The sequence below is a fragment of the Onychostruthus taczanowskii genome, unplaced genomic scaffold (genome assembly GCF_017590055.1).
Source record: "Onychostruthus taczanowskii isolate IOZ18803 unplaced genomic scaffold, ASM1759005v1 scaffold42, whole genome shotgun sequence".
NCBI lineage: Eukaryota > Metazoa > Chordata > Aves > Passeriformes > Passeridae > Onychostruthus > Onychostruthus taczanowskii.
Genome location: NW_024501682.1, coordinates 2,718,906 through 2,732,199, shown reverse-complemented (window position 1 = coordinate 2,732,199; position 13,294 = coordinate 2,718,906). Strand labels below are relative to the sequence as shown.

General features: G+C 36.9%; 1 protein-coding gene across 1 annotated transcript in view; it reads left to right on the top strand.

Annotated features, from left to right (window-relative positions):
• HAAO (3-hydroxyanthranilate 3,4-dioxygenase) overlaps positions 1 to 12,308 on the top strand; it is a 36,780-nt gene extending 24,472 nt beyond the window's left edge. The window contains exons 7-10 of the mRNA XM_041413591.1: positions 8,483 to 8,628; positions 9,695 to 9,763; positions 10,902 to 10,984; positions 11,655 to 12,308. Coding sequence (XP_041269525.1) covers positions 8,483 to 8,628; positions 9,695 to 9,763; positions 10,902 to 10,984; positions 11,655 to 11,733 — 377 coding nt within the window. The 3' untranslated portion in view covers positions 11,734 to 12,308. The remainder of the gene's footprint in view (positions 1 to 8,482; positions 8,629 to 9,694; positions 9,764 to 10,901; positions 10,985 to 11,654) is intronic.
• Positions 12,309 to 13,294: the final 986 nt, after the last annotated feature.

Below are 13,294 nucleotides of genomic sequence, written 5' to 3'. Positions count from 1 at the left end.
GATGTTTCACTCAATACATATCTCAACATCGTTTGTACTGGCTTATGCAGAGGATGGAGTTTCAGCCTTTTTTTTTTCTTCAGTTTCTCTTCAGAAAATCCAGAATTGCCTCAATTTAAAAGTGCCAGCTGAAGCACTCTCATGTTCCTCTCTACATAAGCCTGAAGTACTGCCTCACCTTCTTAGAGAGAAATGGAATAAAATTGAGGAAAAGCATCTTCAAAGAAATCCTGGATTGCAGCTCACTCATAGAGGAAAGCTGTAAATGGAATCAATCAAGCTGCAATGGCTTTAAAAAAAAAAAAAAAAAAAAAAAAAAAAACAAACCTAAAACCAAACCCAAAAAACCTCAAAACTAAGTCTGCACATTTTCTTGATTTATCTATGGTTTCTGGCTTAGCCAATAGCAGGGAAAGTCCCTCTGAAAGCAGGGAAATCAAAATATGTGAAGACACAGAAGAAGAAGGACTCACATGCCATCAGGAAAAATATAATCAGAAATATATAATATATGTTGCATGCAATCCTTACTTGAGGCATCCTCTCTGGAACTGTTTTGTATTTTATTACTGGACTACTTTGTTTCCATGTGCAGAAATAAAGTCTGAGAATATTCTCCCCCTTTTTTTTTATCAAAAGGGGTGAATATTTTTAGGATATAGGCTATACATGCAACTCTCAAGATAGGCTGGTTTGGTTTACTTTTCATATTTTTTGACGTGAGGAATCATAGTTATCAAAACAAGTCTTGCTTCTTTCAGTTGAATCAGCCTGAGAGCAAGATTATCCCAATGTGTCTATTTCATCCCACTTTTCTAGTCAAGAGGACAAGAGATGGTTCAGACAGAGAAACCTCGGTTCTAATAAAGAGGGATGGCTAAATATTCTTTGCAGAAGTAACCAGAAGCTCAAAAGCTTTACCTGCCATGCCTGAAATAATCCAGACTTCTTTTAGGAGTAATATGATGGGGAAAAAACTGCAATAATTTTTTTTCTACAGTTAGGTGTGTTTGAAAATGAACCTCGTGAACATTTATGGTACAGGTAGAATGTCAGGAATTGGTTTATCAAACTAATCTACTTCTAATTATCAATGAAATTTTATTTCCCAAACAAGCTGTATTGTGAGTGAACATAGAGATATATAATAGAAAAACCAGTCCCGTAGTGACTTCACTAGAAAAGCTTTCATTGATTTTTGGTGTATCTAGGATGATTTTCAGTCTAGATTAAGAATCTAGTTAGTACAGTTAGAATACAGGGCAGTTTTATGTTTGTGATTCAGAGCAAACAAAATCTAAGGAGCATTAAAAAAATAGGTATTTTCTTCAGTCAGTGGGGCAGGGTTACCATAGAGCCTAGCGCATGCTCTGTAAATGTTCTGTGGTCTCAGCAGTGCTACTGAAGAAGTTGTAAGGGTAAGCTCAGCACTATAAAAATCAGCTTCTGTATGGTCATACTCTGTAGCTAATCCAGTGAACCTCCATCAATAGTATTTGCTGCTCCGTCTTGTTTCACTGATATATAAAAAGAGGCAGTTCTTTATTCTTCTATTTTTTTCTTCTTTTCAGTTAACTGGCTAGTGGGAAATGTTAATTCAATTACAACTACTTCAGAAAACTAAAAACATGCAGGAAGAAATTCTGTCTACATTTGCACTAGAGCAAATACAGGGCTATGCTTTTGAACTTCAAAGAACAGTATAAATATTTGTGCCTTTCTGTTTTAAATGCATTGAAATAATTCTAAAGATACTGTCTCTATGTTTTTTTTCAAATAACAATGCTAATTTTGAACATAAATTTTATTTGCTGTGTATCTGTATACAAAATTGACTATTTGATTCTCTTTACTCTCATCTTGAAGGGCTTCTAACACACCTAAATGGATCACTCCTTCTCTTCTATAACATGGTACTTCTTCCTGCTCTGAGTACTTGTATTTAAAAAAAAAAACCAAAAAAACAGTATGTGAACATCTTAGATCTTAAAGACTCTCCTATTAAGGGCTAACCAATACAGAGACTTAATAATATTAAAATGTCTAGACCCATCAAAATTGTACAGTTCCCCACAACACCATCTCTATGACTTCTATCAACAACATGAATCTTCTTTTCTGTATCATCCTCATTGCTCTCGTCTGGCAAAGATGACCATGTAAACACACTATTCATCTTTATCCTGTCATATATAGATCCTTTAAGTAACTTCCAAGTCATGTTTATATCTCTCCTGAAGCTGCACCTGAACTGTAAAGGACATGTAGGTGGAAAAAGTGGATAGAGCCATATAATAAAACCCATTTAATTCTTATAATCATGTTACCTCTCACTGGTTTCATCTACTTCCTCTCCTCCCATATTTAAATGTGGACACCGGTCCCTAATAAATACAGAGCTCATAATGAAAATGAACTACCCAGACAGACCAACCTAAGTCAGCAATATTTAATGCAGAAACAAAGTAGGAACACAACGTCTGGAGTAGGGCTGCTATAATTTTCCATATGAAAACTTCTGAGTTTTTTTAGTTCCAAACTACAGCGTATCATCCAAGACTCAGGACTTCAGGCTGCACATTCTCTGGAGCCAAAAGTTTCATTAGGCTCCCAGAGTCCAGAGCTGCTCAAGACAACATTAAAAAAAAAAACCCAAGAAAGTCTTCAGGAAGAAATCTGCTTCTCCCACAATATTCTCAAGTGAGCCTCCTCATAGAGGGAAAACATAAACTGTGGGCTCTGGGAGCTCTCCTAATGCTTCACCATGTGAACCAAGCCACTACTGACCTATATATACCCGTAGTGCATAATGTACATAATAAACCTATCAGGGCAATAGGAAGAAATGCCCTATATAGAGTTGTTTTCCTTTCTGTTCAGACTTTTGTGAAACAAATAAGAAATATTTAAGAGCTATAAAGCTCAGCAGTTTCACAGCAGGTATGTCCTCTCTAATAAAGCAGCTTCTTTCCTCCTTACATTCATAAATGCTCCCCAGACAGCAACATCTGAAACAGAAGACTCACTAATGGAGTTTGTCTGACATTTTCACTAGTGTTTCTAAGGCTATTTAGTGGTAATAGCTCGCACATGCTGTAAAAAATCATTGTCTCACCAAGAGAGTGAGGTCTCAACTGTTGTTATAATGAAGTATCCTATTCCCATTCTATGCAAACTGAAGTTACATACAAAGAGGATTAATGAAATGCCCTGAGTTATAAAAGGCAGATTCAGAAATTATGTTAGTATTGGGCAAGTGGACAGCATTTCTCAATACAAGTTGTCATTCTTAATTACAATAACCTAGCTAGATCATGAAAAAACTTTAATAAGAATTATGGCCTAAATAGGATATGGACTTTTTTTTTTTTTGGTTTAATTTATTCCTTTCCTTCTGGCTGCTGACATCTCCCTTTGAAAAAGCTATATTTCTTTATTACAAAAATATTTTTCAAAGCTTTTCTCAAATTTCTTAGTTTCAATTAGGAAAAAAAAGTTGTTCAGTTTCCAGCATAGATTTAATGACACAAAGAAAAATCTGTCTAGAAATAATTACATGGACAAGTCATAAATTAGCAGTCATGACAATTCTCAGCACATGCTACAAAAAAAGAATACAGTTACACAGGGAAATGTATGGTTGCACCAAGTGAGTGCTTCTAATTTCAACTAAATGCTTCTGCATCTATAATCCACAACAGGAAAATGAACCAACAACCCTCAAAGTAATCAGTCACTCCCAGTGCTTTCACTCTGGATTTTTATGTGGACTGGTCTAAAACCCAGGTGTCTGAAATTATGCCCTTCATTTCCCTGGTTTTATTTGGAGAGGTATTAAAGTCCTACTAGTCTCATTGACATTTCTGTTAACTTGGAGAATAAAACAGACTTTTTCATAGAAATTAGGTAGGCACATATGGGAAAAACATCCTAGGGAATGTATTATTACTGGCGTTGGCAATTAAATGTGAAATGCTGCAAAACTCTATCATTGGAATTATTCATTATAATATAGTATTGAAGACATGGAAATGCTGATTAGAAAGTATACAGAAATAAATTAATACATAACTTTTAAATAATTCATCATATGTAGTCTGGACCATTTTACACTCAGTTAAAGGATAAAAAAATAAAGAGGATACAATCACTCCACTTTGAATGATGTCTTCTGCTGCTATAGAAGGAGACACCATTTGTAATGGACTTTGCCACATCCTTGCATGGAGATGGGACACAGCATGTAAGGACAGACTGAGGCAGCACAGCACCTCAGAATGGTGGGATAGTTAGTAAGAATATATGGGGATTTAAAGATTTGAACCTTGTTCCATCTAGAATGCTCTGTCTACAAGTGAAGGGTGATATATCACTGAAAGATACAGTTTTTCATAAAGCCAACATGCAATCAGTTGACCTTATTTTGATATATTTCTAGTGCTTTATTGCTCTTTTCCTTTGAACAAATCTTGAAGAAAACAAGATCTATGGTAAGAGCTTGGGGATAGTAGGGCTCAAGAGAATGAGACAGTTTGATTTCTTGACAAAAAAGCTTAAGAATATCACCAGGGAAGGGAAGGGGAGCCTTCCATGTTACATGTGAGTTAAACAAATCAGCCACATACATCTGGTAAGTTAGTGTCAGTCTTCTTTACTGCATCAGAAATACAGTACTCCTAGCAAGCTCAAACTCTTCTTTAGATAGTCTCTGTTGAGGCTGTGACTACTTTCAACTTGCTCTTTTCTTGCAAGCTGGGTGTCTCCTTCTTTGCCCAGTTTAATATTCTCAGTCTCAGTACAGTTCAGTATTGTTTAACTGAAGTCAAGTTCCCCTAAAACCTGTAAATTTCCTTTTTTAAATATTTACAAACTCATTCTGCAAACATGACATTTTTTCAGCTTAACATGATATCATCACATTGTAATTAAAACCTGAAAAAAGCTGTAATTCCATAAAGAAATGTGATATAAATTTTTAATAGTAATGATCTGCAGAAATGGACTTTAGTATTGAACCTTTAAATGGATGTCTGAAAATGTAAGAAAATATTAGATTTGTTGTTCCACATAGTGTTATATTACTTGGAAAAACTTACACAAGTCTATTAGCTGTCTAGCTTAGAAGTGCCATTTTCTTGCATTTTACTGGCATATTTTTACCTTTCCCATCATTAAACATGTCGTGTCCTTGTCTCACAGTATTGTTAGAACAGAACTCCAGAAACACAGGCTTGCACTTCCTCAGGTACTGTTGAAAGTGAATGTACAGGCTAAACAGAAATATATGCAACAATATCTAAATATAAGCCATTAGCCTGATTAGAAATACTCAGTTCTTTTAGAAGCACCAGGCTTCAACTCCAATATGTGTGGAGCTGCAAGAGATTGGATCCTCTTCATTGTAGCTTGTTAGCTCAAGTTCACAAGCATTAGGACACCTACAGCTTTTGGCATCATGAAAGGGATCAGCATCAGGGTTAAATAAGGACTCAGTCAAGTAGTCTATTGATAATGTCACACATCTGTCACATACCTCATCACCACAGCGCTCTCTCATTTGTTCTGCAGTAACACATAATCAAATCATCATACCGGGTCACTCTAAAAGCTTAATTCCATGCAGGCACAGTTTTCAAAGGCCATTATGCTGTCACTGAGCAAGTGCCATTAACATCAAAGATAGTACTAAGCCAAAACCCCATCATAGGCTAGGGCCCGCTGATAAGACAAGTGTCAAAAAAAAAGCTCTGAACTGAGAAACTTAAAGTCTAAATAAACAGAAGCCCACCTTCACTTGAAAGCAATTTAAACTGTTAGATGATGGCTGTTTATCACAAGCAAGAAAGGACAGCGCAGCACAGTAAGTGCAGCATGTATTGCACTTTACACTGGCCCTGAGGAGGCACAGGCCACTCTGTGCTGTTGTCCCCTGTGTGTTGTCCCAGCTGATGAGGGCAAAAGGAGTCAGAGATCAGCAGAAAGATGAAAATAGCAAAATTATGTTTATGGAGAATAACAGACAGAAGTTAAACTACAAACTTGGACTTATTGTTAGATATGTGTTGCTTCTTGGTCAAAATACAAACACGTACTTTGCTACTTTGGCTTTCTTTTTTACCCCAAGTTCCTTGCAATGTTCATGGGGAACATTCACAAATCTCCTTGCATAAAGCACCACAGTGCCCATCCTTGAGACTCCGCTTTTTGCTATTCAATCTCCAGCATATACAATCTGAATTTACTTGTCAGCTTGGAATGCTGGATTCTTAAACTGTGGAGAAGAAGTACTCCCCAAGTTGAGCAGGATACTCACAGCATCTCAGTATTTGTCTCTTATCCTACCAGCTTCCGTATGCTTTTTGTTTTTTTAAAAGCAAACAGACAATCAACCCACCACCAAAACCCCATATGCCTCTCACAACTAGGACATGCATTTTAGTAGAAAGCTCAGCCAATGGGTCACTTTCTGGTATTCCAAAACTACAATGAACTTTTCTAAATTCAAATGACGAGTTTTAACCTGAAAAAAAAAAAAAAAACCACAACGGATAAATATTTCAGTTATTAACAGAACAAAATATTTTAATGTCTTTTGGAACACCAGTTGCACTGAGTACCTTCTCATAAAATTTCTGATAATTGTTCTTTTCTTTTCCTCCTCTGCTGTGTGTGAACACACATCATAATATTTTCAACCTTTGTTTTACATCAGTCCCTAGTCAAAAAAGCAATTTTCCACTGCAGCCTCATTTGCACATATCCATAATTTAAGGACAAAGTGTGTATGTGTTCCTAATTATCTCCAAAGGATGTTTGATGAACCTGTGAAAATTAAGGAAAAAAAACCCCAACTAGTCACGTGGCTGTGAGAAAAGTGCACCAAAACTAAATCACCAAATATCTTAACACTGCATTTTAGTATCATCAGACAATAAAATATAGAACGTTCAAGACTAGATCTTGTTAATGCTTACAAGTTCAGAAAAAAATAAATCTAATGTAAAGACTTCCTTTTTTTCTTTGGTGCTGCTTAGTTTCTCTGGACAAGTTTGCTTTTCATTAAAAGTTGTTTTAAATATTTGAGTTAAATAATGTAAAAGTAGTAAACTTTTTTTAAAAAAGGAAAGCCTGAAGAAGAAAGCTTTCAAAGAAAAAAATGTCTTCTGCTGCAGATTTCTTCAGATTGCTTTCAGAATTTCCTGAAAGAGGCATTGTCAAGAGAAATTATTTTTTTAAAATATAATTATTTTAATATGAGAAAATCACAGCATGGGTGAGGTCAAACCTCCCAAAATAATGGAGAAGAAATTTGAAGAGCAAAATTTTGTTTCTACAACAAAAGGAGTAGGATCCCATCCAGATTATCTGGAGATGGTTGTACTCAGTGCTTACTGGGACCCCATGAACAGCAACAGCACCTTGAGTACACTGCTATCCCTCGCATGCACTGGCCCTCTCACATATTGTTCAAAGACTGCGTACAAAATGGTCTTTAATGAAAAACTGAAATGATATGTTCAAGACACTGCAGAGCAGTAAAATTCAGCATTAGAACAGAACCAAAAGAATATTGCATAATGAATACACTGAATACTTTAAAAAGAGCTGTTCTATTACTAGCACCGAGACTAAGATTTGGCTGCAGGTTTTTTACCGCAATACATTTGGGAGCAAACCATCCAGGGAGTTTTTCCAGCATCTGGCTGGCATTACTGCTTGAAATTACTCAATGGGTCCTCCCCCATGCTGTCTCAGAACAAACTACATAGAATCATCAAGGCTCTGTCTCTGCACTTCACTGTGAGCTGGTAAACAGCTAAAGCTCATTTCATGTACCAGCAACATGCAGAATGAATTTTTCCAGCTATACTGCAATTAGTCCTCCAGCTATTTTAAGTCAAATTATTTAGGGAGGAGAATTACTGGAAATTAAATCCAATACCAAAGCCACTACATACTCCAAGAACACCACAAAAAATACATTGTATTAAATTTTAGGTTGTGCTAATCTGTTTGATTCACTGTGGCCAATGTATTTAAAAACAGAGGAGGAGAAGAGAACCATAGAGGAGAAGAAACATAAAAGCCAGTACTATGTGTGAGATGTAGAACAAGCTCATTCTATAGCCTCAAGTCCTCTTTTAGAGGGATATGATATGAGCAAATGCTCAGAGATGATACATTATATTTTCCCAGTGCAAAATGTGGTCTGAAAGAGAATGAAGTCTATGTCAGGAAGAACTAGGTAGTGTATTGCATACTGTTTAAATACACAGTTCTGACAACATCTTTGAAGTCACTCTATAAAGACACACAAATAACATATGCATCTTTCATCTCAAAAAGTCCTGATAATGACCATAACACTGCTTACTATTAAAAATTTTGACTAGATAATGTCTGTAAAATCCCTCAAATAAAATGTTTGCAAAGACCAAGGGAAGCAAGGGCTGTCAGTGATAGCCCTCTGCCTTGCTTACAGATGAACTCCTGAAAGAAACACCTTTCCCACTGAATTCCACTTCTGTTATGGAGCCATTTTCCTTCTCAAGCTGGTTAAATGATCATCGTGGTGAAATAAAACAGAAAAAATCCTTGAGTATGTTTGGAGATAACTTTGAAACAGAGGTAAGGGGGTATCATTTCTCTATAAAAAAAATTTTTTTTTGAAGGTATGGATAATTGGTGCCTACTGTTCAGAATGAATGAATCCAGGCCTGGGATCAATATATAGTCAGCAGACAAAGTTATGCACCCCAACAGAAGTACCTGTCTTTGGTCCATTGATTTGACTAGCTTAGGGCAGGGGCTTTCTAGCTCATTACTACCATGTCCAGAACCAACCTGAAATTTATTTCTGTTAATTTCCTTTGGGATTAAAATAGCTCATTCATTCCCCTGTCCCTCTCACCATATTTCCCAAATCAGATGCACCAGTGTGATGCAAATCAAGTGCTTGAGCAGCATTCGTGATTCAAGTCTAATCTGGGTGTGGAAACACACTTTTTTTTCTCCTCCTCCATCTACATAAAGTGGAAACAAGGAAAACTGGACAGCAACCAGGGAGCCTGGGCTGCCCTAAAACATTCCACTACACAGTTTATTCAAACACAGTCTAGTTTGGGTGTAAATGAAGCTGTCAACATTTGATATCTGTGCTGTATGTGTGATGTTTACAAAACATATTCTTCCCCAGAATTACTTGCAGTCACACTCCAAAGAATTCAATACAGTTGGCAGAAAGTGACAGAGTGTGGGAATGTCAGGAAGAACACAGAGGGGTCAGAAAATGAGAAAGATGAAGTCCTGTCTGCAGCATTTTTAATGTTAATGGAAGAAACTTTTCTGCTTCAACAGGCTCTTTACAGGGCCCAGAGTTCATGAGGAGGAAGTTCCTGTTCCAGGAACAGAAGCAGGAAGCATATAGATGCAAAACTGAGAGTGGGAGGAGGCAGAAGGAGTAGATAAGAGAGGATGCAGAGGAGCATAAGGAGTGGCAGGTGTGACCAGTTCTCTTTTTATCAGTAGGAATCAATATGAGATTACCAAACATAGTGTGAATTTTAATGTCTGTAAAAATAACATCATCTTCTATGAATATTCTCCTGTAAAAATAGAACGTTTTAAATGCTGTTGGGAGATGAATATGGACACTTTGGTCACTTGGATGAAACCTTTTTTTTTTTTTTTTTAGGCTATAGCTTATGGACCAGGAACAACTGAGAAAAGTAAAAAGAATTCAGATATCTGGATATGGCAACTGGTATGTGGCAATTCACACTTGTTAACTGATGAGTTCATGTTTAAGTTCAGACTCAATAGTAGTAAAGCCTTCTAGCAACAGAAACTGGAATGATTCCCTTCCTTCTCATAGAAGAGATCACCAATAGGCACCACCTTTCAGCTTTAAACTGTAATGAAAAATAACTGTAAAGTGCTGCCACAATAAAAATAGCCTCTTTTTCCCTCATCATGTATGTTGATGACAGAAATACTGGCATCCATCCTTGTTGGGAATTTTCATGCACACTACCTAGGCTATATCCTGTAAATATATCAGATCAAGCAATAAAGCAACATCACCTCAGTTCTGCCTTGAAACATTTGCCCTCATCCTGAAGTCAAACTGGAATCAAGTAGAATCAGGTAATAAAAAAATCTGAAAACTTGTTTATACTAAATTAGAATTGTAGGTGATCCAGACATCCTTCATTCAGTTTGCTTCTAGGATACATTTGCAACCCAAAGAAAAAGAAAAGCTGATTTTTGCTTACACAAGTCAGGCTAGCTTGGGAGGCAGATATTTCTATTAGCTCCTCTTCTGTTGAAATTCATAGGGACTATCAAATACTAATTAAAGAAATCATAGTCTTGAAGGACATTTGTTTACACTGCAGCTTACATCAACCTGTGGAATCAAGAGCTTGTGGCTGGCAAGAACCTGTCTCCCCTGCTTGACAAGATAATAACTAGTGCATTCCAATATGGAGGAACTCAGCAATTTCAGTCAGCCCCCTGCTGACTTGTGAATTGCTCCTCAAGACTTAAAGAGCTATGAGGAATCAGAAAAGTAGAAGAGGAGTTTAAACTACTCCAGAAGATTCTCTCTACAATTTCTGGAGCTGTTCCAACTTGTAGACTGCTAGGTTAGATTGGTGGCAGTGTACTCCAAGAATCAGGCAATTGGTTGCTGCTTTATGATACGAAACAATGAACAATGAACCATATTTTTATTGATGGTAATAGTGTTAGACAGACATGATCAACTGAATATTTAGCTAGAACTCATGAAACAGAACAGGTTTGAGGTGTTCTTTCAGTAGGAAAGACTTCTGTACATGCAGCATTTTCTTTCTGCTGGGGACAGGACATGGAAAATGAAAAGCCTTCTTTCCTTTCAGGAGGGCACATCGACTGTTGCCATGGATGGTAAAACCCTGACTCTCTCTGCTGGTGACAGCCTGCTTGTTCATGCCCAGTCTGAGTGAGTAGAGATGAACAGGGGATCAGTGCGTATTCCCCAGCTTCCAGCAACATAAATTCTGTGTATTCAATGCACACCATGTTGGGCATCACTGGTGCAGAAACACTGCATCTGTGAGTGCAGGATTTGCAATAGCCTCTGTTATTTCTCAGGGCAAAAGTGTTTTCAGGAGGAAAAGCCAGACATTCATTCTAGTTCACCTCTTATGATAAAAGCTGGACAAAATAAAATAAACAAAAAGAAAAAATAAATAAAAATAAAATTAAAAAAAAAAGAACCACCACCAGGAAAATGCAGCATGCAAAAGACCATGCATAATGATATAGGGCCTGAAACTACCCACTGGTACTCACAGCAGATGCTCCAAGCATCAGACCAGGCTTAATGAACATCAATGCATGAAAATTTGGGGTTCAGGCTAAGAACACAGCTCTCTTCCTGAAGCAGGATGCATACAGCTATTTCATAACCTTGACACGTGATACACATAAAGGAAAATAGCTTCCAGAGAGAAAAGAAAGGAAGAGATAGAGCATGGCTAAAGCTGATAAAGTGCCCACTCCTCCTTTTCAATATCATCCATGATTCATTTGTTGGTTTGAGTCTGTGATTTCCCTCTATACATACTCTCATCTTTCTTTTTTCATCATCTCTCTTTCAATTCTTCCAGGTACTGCTGGAAAAGAGCGGAAGATTGTGTTGCTCTCTGCATTGCTCAGGATCCAAAACGCAAGCAGCCTTATAAATAACTCCTGTGTCAGCTGGCTTTGAGGACAACCAAGTTTTAACCTACCTATCTTAATTATCTTTTACTCAGAATACCTGGAAATTTGAATACTCTAACATAATGATTAAGTGGAGTCAAGTGCTGTACCCAATTAAAACTTTTTTCCCCAAGTAGTTAAAGTTTTAGCAAAATTCATAATCAGTATTTTTAAGATCTAGCATTTTGTTTTATTTTATCTGAAAGGAAATGACCATATATCCAAGTAGCAGGATTACTTACCTAATAATACATGATACTATCTAGATTAAATTAGAGTTTTTTGAAATGCAAGTCTCTGCCACAAGATGTAGAAAAGGAGATGGGACAGATACTGTTACACTACTTAGGTAACAGGCTGGATGCTGTGTGCACACTACACTGAAGGTAACACTGCAATGGGACTAAACAGGAGCACCTGGGTCATGGGTGTGCTCCTGTGCAGCAGAATGTTAAAGGGTAAGAGAGCAAAAAAATTATTATAATCCGTTTCTATTAACTGCTGCTTCTTTTTGAACAATGAAGTTTCTTGCAGAAATGATAAGTGTCAAATTATATTTTGCTGCTGTTATTCCAAAAACTCTGCAGAAGGGTTTTGTTTGGGTTTTGGTTTTATTTAATTGTTCTTCACACTGTCAACATCAGAAAACAGGTTGCTTAGATACCTGCAGGTATTATCAATTAAATATTTGAGAAAGAAAAAGTTACTGATTCCTGATTTTTTTAAAATTCTAATTAAGTTGAGAAAAATATTTGTTTCATCTATCACCTATAAAGCTCATTAAACTGAGATGTCATATGTGTTTTATTTAAGTGTTCATTCTTCTCATGAGAAAGACACAGATGCCTTGGCTTTATCTATAACCTATCTTTAACTTCAGCAGATTTTCTAGCAAAACCTACAGCAAAACTCTGCTACATCCTCCTAATAACAGGGGGCCTAATTTGCAAAACTGAATCCAGTTCTTAAGGGTGTTATAAGTGTGAGCTGCCACACACAAAAAGGGAACAAGGGAGTAATTTTTTCTGATTACTGTTGGTACTGGTGTGTTTATGTGTCTGCAGAACTGACTACTCGAGTGAACATCTATGATTGAGGGATCTAGGTCACCAAAAAGTGTTATATTTTTAGTCCAGCAGTTACAGGGTAATCACAGCAATATTTCCATATTTCACACTGAATGATAAGTGAGTAAAACATGGCAACATGTAGAACAGCATCCAGAATAACCAGCAGCTTTTCATCCACCCAGAGCCATGGAACTTTCAGAATAAAAATTAAGGCATCTCCAGATTAGATATCTCCCGTGATATCCACTCAAATTATACTTGTGATGCCTTTTACAACAACTTGTGCTTGAACACCTAAATTCTATCCAAGTCGCACGCTAGGCGCCAGACCAGGAGCACTAAACCAGAGCTTCATCATCCTCAGTTTTGCCACAGCCCACAGCCAGAAACCAGGACTTAGTAGGTCATCAATTAATTTCTATTGAGGAGCTTCTGTCTTCTAAGAACTAGGTAGGAGGTGTTAAGGCCCATAGGTA